This window comes from Triticum aestivum, chromosome 7D (genome assembly GCF_018294505.1).
Source record: "Triticum aestivum cultivar Chinese Spring chromosome 7D, IWGSC CS RefSeq v2.1, whole genome shotgun sequence".
In the NCBI taxonomy this organism is placed as follows: domain Eukaryota; kingdom Viridiplantae; phylum Streptophyta; class Magnoliopsida; order Poales; family Poaceae; genus Triticum; species Triticum aestivum.
In genome coordinates, this window is record NC_057814.1 from 441977500 (window position 1) to 441980943 (window position 3444).

Sequence of the window (3444 nt, forward strand, 5' to 3'; positions counted from 1 at the left end):
TGATATTGCAACCGTCTACAGGCAGTGCTTCAATAGTACGATATGTAGATGGGCGACTGTGAGCTGCAACTGACGGCGACAAGTCAGAGGCATCACAACGTTGGCGCTGCCAAGGATAATGGTAACGAACACGGTTGACCCAGCGCGAGAAAGTAGACGAACTGGAGAAATTCAATGATGGGGGAGAGGAAGAGGGGCAAATCAAATGGTCGCACGGTGACCGGCCAAAATTTGGACCGGTCGACCGACGCCTACCATCGAAAAAAAAATTTGCACGCTCACGGACGAGCACGCGGCGTGGCGAAACAACCATTCGTGCCTCTGCTTGCTACGGAGACGCTAGCGCGCGCGTGTGCCGATCGGCGCTCCTCCACGTCTCGGCAACGGCAGCCACGAAACGAAAACAGACGAAAACCGTTTTGGGCACCGCTTCCCAGCGTCCGTCCCGCAAAAAGAATACTAGTCGCTGGACCTCATCGATGGCCGTCCGGTGTCACGCTGCTGCTACCTTGGTCTCGTCCCGAGCGCACCTGTCCTCCTACCTCCCGCCCCTCCTCCCCTCCGCGCGACCCCGGCCCAGGACGACCCGCAGCGGCGGCGGCAGCTTCAGGCGGACCGCCGTTCGCGCCATGGGCGCCGCGCCGTCTTCGCCCTCGCCGTCCGGACAAGCCCCAGGTTGCACGCCGTCTACTCCCGTTTATTTCTATTATGTACTTCCTCCGTTTTTATTTACTTCACATATTAGCTTTGGTCAAAGTCAAATTTTGTAAACTTTGACAAGGTTTATAGACAAAAATATTAACATATACAATAACAAATCAACAACATTAGATTTATTATTGAATATACTTTCACATCATGTAGATTTATTATTGTAAATGTTCATATATTTTTCTATAAACCTGTTTGACTTCAGTCAAATCTAATATGCAGAGTAAATAAAAACGGAGGGTACATATATATCTATATATACTCTTACGGCTCATGCTTTTATACTTCAAAAAAAAAGGATTTCATGGCGGACTGATTTGGGTGCGTTAAAGAAATCGAAGTGGAGTTTGCTCTGCGTTTTTGGTGCAGTAGCTTCGCATCGCACCTGAATTAATCCCGTCAGATGATACGAGCTCAGGTCGTGATTGATTAGTTTATATTATGTCCCTATCTGAGTGAGCTTGGCCCAAGTAGACCTGTGTTAGGGCAATGATGCCGCTTCATAGACGACAACGGGAAATAAAAACATGGCAAAACAGGACATGATGCTCATAGTGACATGGTATGATGCTCTTCGCTTGCCGATGTTTAGGATTCAGGCGATGCACTGATGGCTCGAGGGGATTTATTGTGGACAAACTGTCACTCACCGAATTATCTGTCGAGAACCTTTGGTTCAAGAGCAAATACTCGTTCGCATGAAGCTAGCTCCATCAGAATCCACCATGAAGCCAGCTTGATGAGAATTTACCCATTTAAAGCTTCCAGGAACAAATTTTTTGGCTCTAGCTCGAAAAATTGATTAAACCCATACTGTTTGCTATACTTCAGTTTAAAGTTTTTCTACCGAACCAAAAACTTTGGAACCCACTACCGCACGACGCAGTGCTTGCACGACCCAATCAGGTATGCTCAACCATCCCGATCCTGAGCGCTAGCGCGCGGCAGCCGACAAATCAAACGGGTGAAGGTGTGCTGCTTGCTGCAGAACGTGCACGCGAGTACATTTACTGAATTTTTTTATTTGAAACCATGGTTGCCATAATTGATGTTTTGGATTCAGAAAATGCATTGATGGCTCATGGTGACTTTTGTAGACAGTCTCTCAGTCACTATTATTTGAATTTCATATGCCTGTCATATGACTTAGCTAAGTTCCAGTATGATATCTTCAAGTCATCAGTAACTTCCAAGTAACATCCTATATTTTCACAGGGAAAGCAGATAACGCGTCTCTGAGTGATGAGGAGTTGAAGAAGCGCCTCACAAAAGAACAGTATTACGTCACTCGGCAGAAGGGAACTGAGAGGGCATTCACAGGGTAAGTTGCCAAATTTTAACTATAACCTTCACTTATTTTCGCCAAATTCTAACTATAACCTTCACTTATTTTCTCCAATCTGAGTTTGCTATTTCTCGTGCTACCACAGCGTAACATTGTTCTTTTGTTTGTTGTATAACCAGGGAATACTGGAACACTAAAACCCCAGGCATCTACCATTGCATCTGCTGTGACACCCCTCTGTTTGAGTAAGCACTAAGCACTGTCGCCTGAACATCCAAAAGGGACAGCCGCGTCTTTCTTCATTAAAAGGCTGAAGATATTGCCTTTGCACTTGGAATGCTATCTTTTATTGTGCTCATTGTTCCGCCCTGATGCGTGTCTGTGTTTTAGGTCATCAACCAAGTTTGATAGTGGCACTGGATGGCCGTCCTATTACCAGCCGGTTAGCGACAATGTGAAAAGCAAGCTTGATATGTCAATCTTCTTCATGCCTCGGACCGAGTCCCTGTGCGCCGTCTGCGACGCTCACCTGGGGCATGTTTTCGACGACGGGCCACCGCCGACTGGGAAGAGATATTGCATCAACAGGTATGTATGTTTGAAACCTTCCTTCGACCATCTTCGCTACATTTTGCTCCTGTTGGCAAGCTGCATGGACGAGGTTTCTTTTCACTCATTCATCCTCTCTACCCTGCAGCGCGTCTCTGAAGTTTAAGCCCCAGTAGTCCCTGGAAGAAGAATCAAGATGCAAGCACCATCGCGTCCCATGTAAATTTTGGTTTGGGTATGAACTATTTCCAGTGTAGTAGCCTAATCCGCCCGGTCTGCGCATGTAAATTGATAATTTCCAGGTTTGTAATTTGTAAAGCCATTTGTCCGAAACATCTGCATGTTCCTCCATGGGCAGTATCGTTGGCCCTTCTGAGTGTCAGGAGTTCCTGTGACTGGGGCTTTAAACATCATGATATCAGAGAAGAAATTGGGCTGCATCTGAGGTACTCCCTCCGTTCGGAATTACTTGTCTCGAAAATGAATGTATCTAGAACTAAAATATATCTATTTCTACGACAAGTAATTCCGAACGGAGGGAGCAGTAGGATAGATGGAATTAATCAGCATACCTGACGTACGAATGAGTAGTATCTCACGTGGGGTTGAGTCGCGGGTACCAGGAGATGGGCGCTGATGAAAAACACAAGCCCGCAGCAGGAGTTGATGATGACATCCTGCATGTCATCGAGCTGGCGAGACATGCTCATAATGTAGCGTCAAAAGACGCAAACATAATGATTGGTGAACCATACATTCCGTCTCTCTACACCGCTAGGATGCAGACAACTACGGGAACTACTAACGAGCAAATGCATTCCGTCTCTACACCGTTATGCATAAAGAATGAGGCCTCGTAAAGAATCATACGAAAATGAGCAAATCCATAAGGCTGAAGT

The 3444-nt window shown here is 46.3% G+C and overlaps 1 protein-coding gene across 1 annotated transcript; it reads left to right on the forward strand.

Moving 5' to 3' along the window:
* Positions 1 to 370: 370 nt before the first annotated feature.
* On the forward strand, positions 371 to 2983 carry LOC123165642 (peptide methionine sulfoxide reductase B1, chloroplastic). The gene is made up of 5 exons (XM_044583334.1): positions 371 to 675; positions 1927 to 2032; positions 2176 to 2241; positions 2387 to 2584; positions 2694 to 2983. The coding sequence occupies exons 1-5, from the start codon at positions 480 to 482 to the stop codon at positions 2719 to 2721; spliced, it is 594 nt and encodes a 197-aa protein (XP_044439269.1). The 5' UTR covers positions 371 to 479; the 3' UTR covers positions 2722 to 2983.
* The last annotated feature ends 461 nt before the right edge of the window (positions 2984 to 3444 follow it).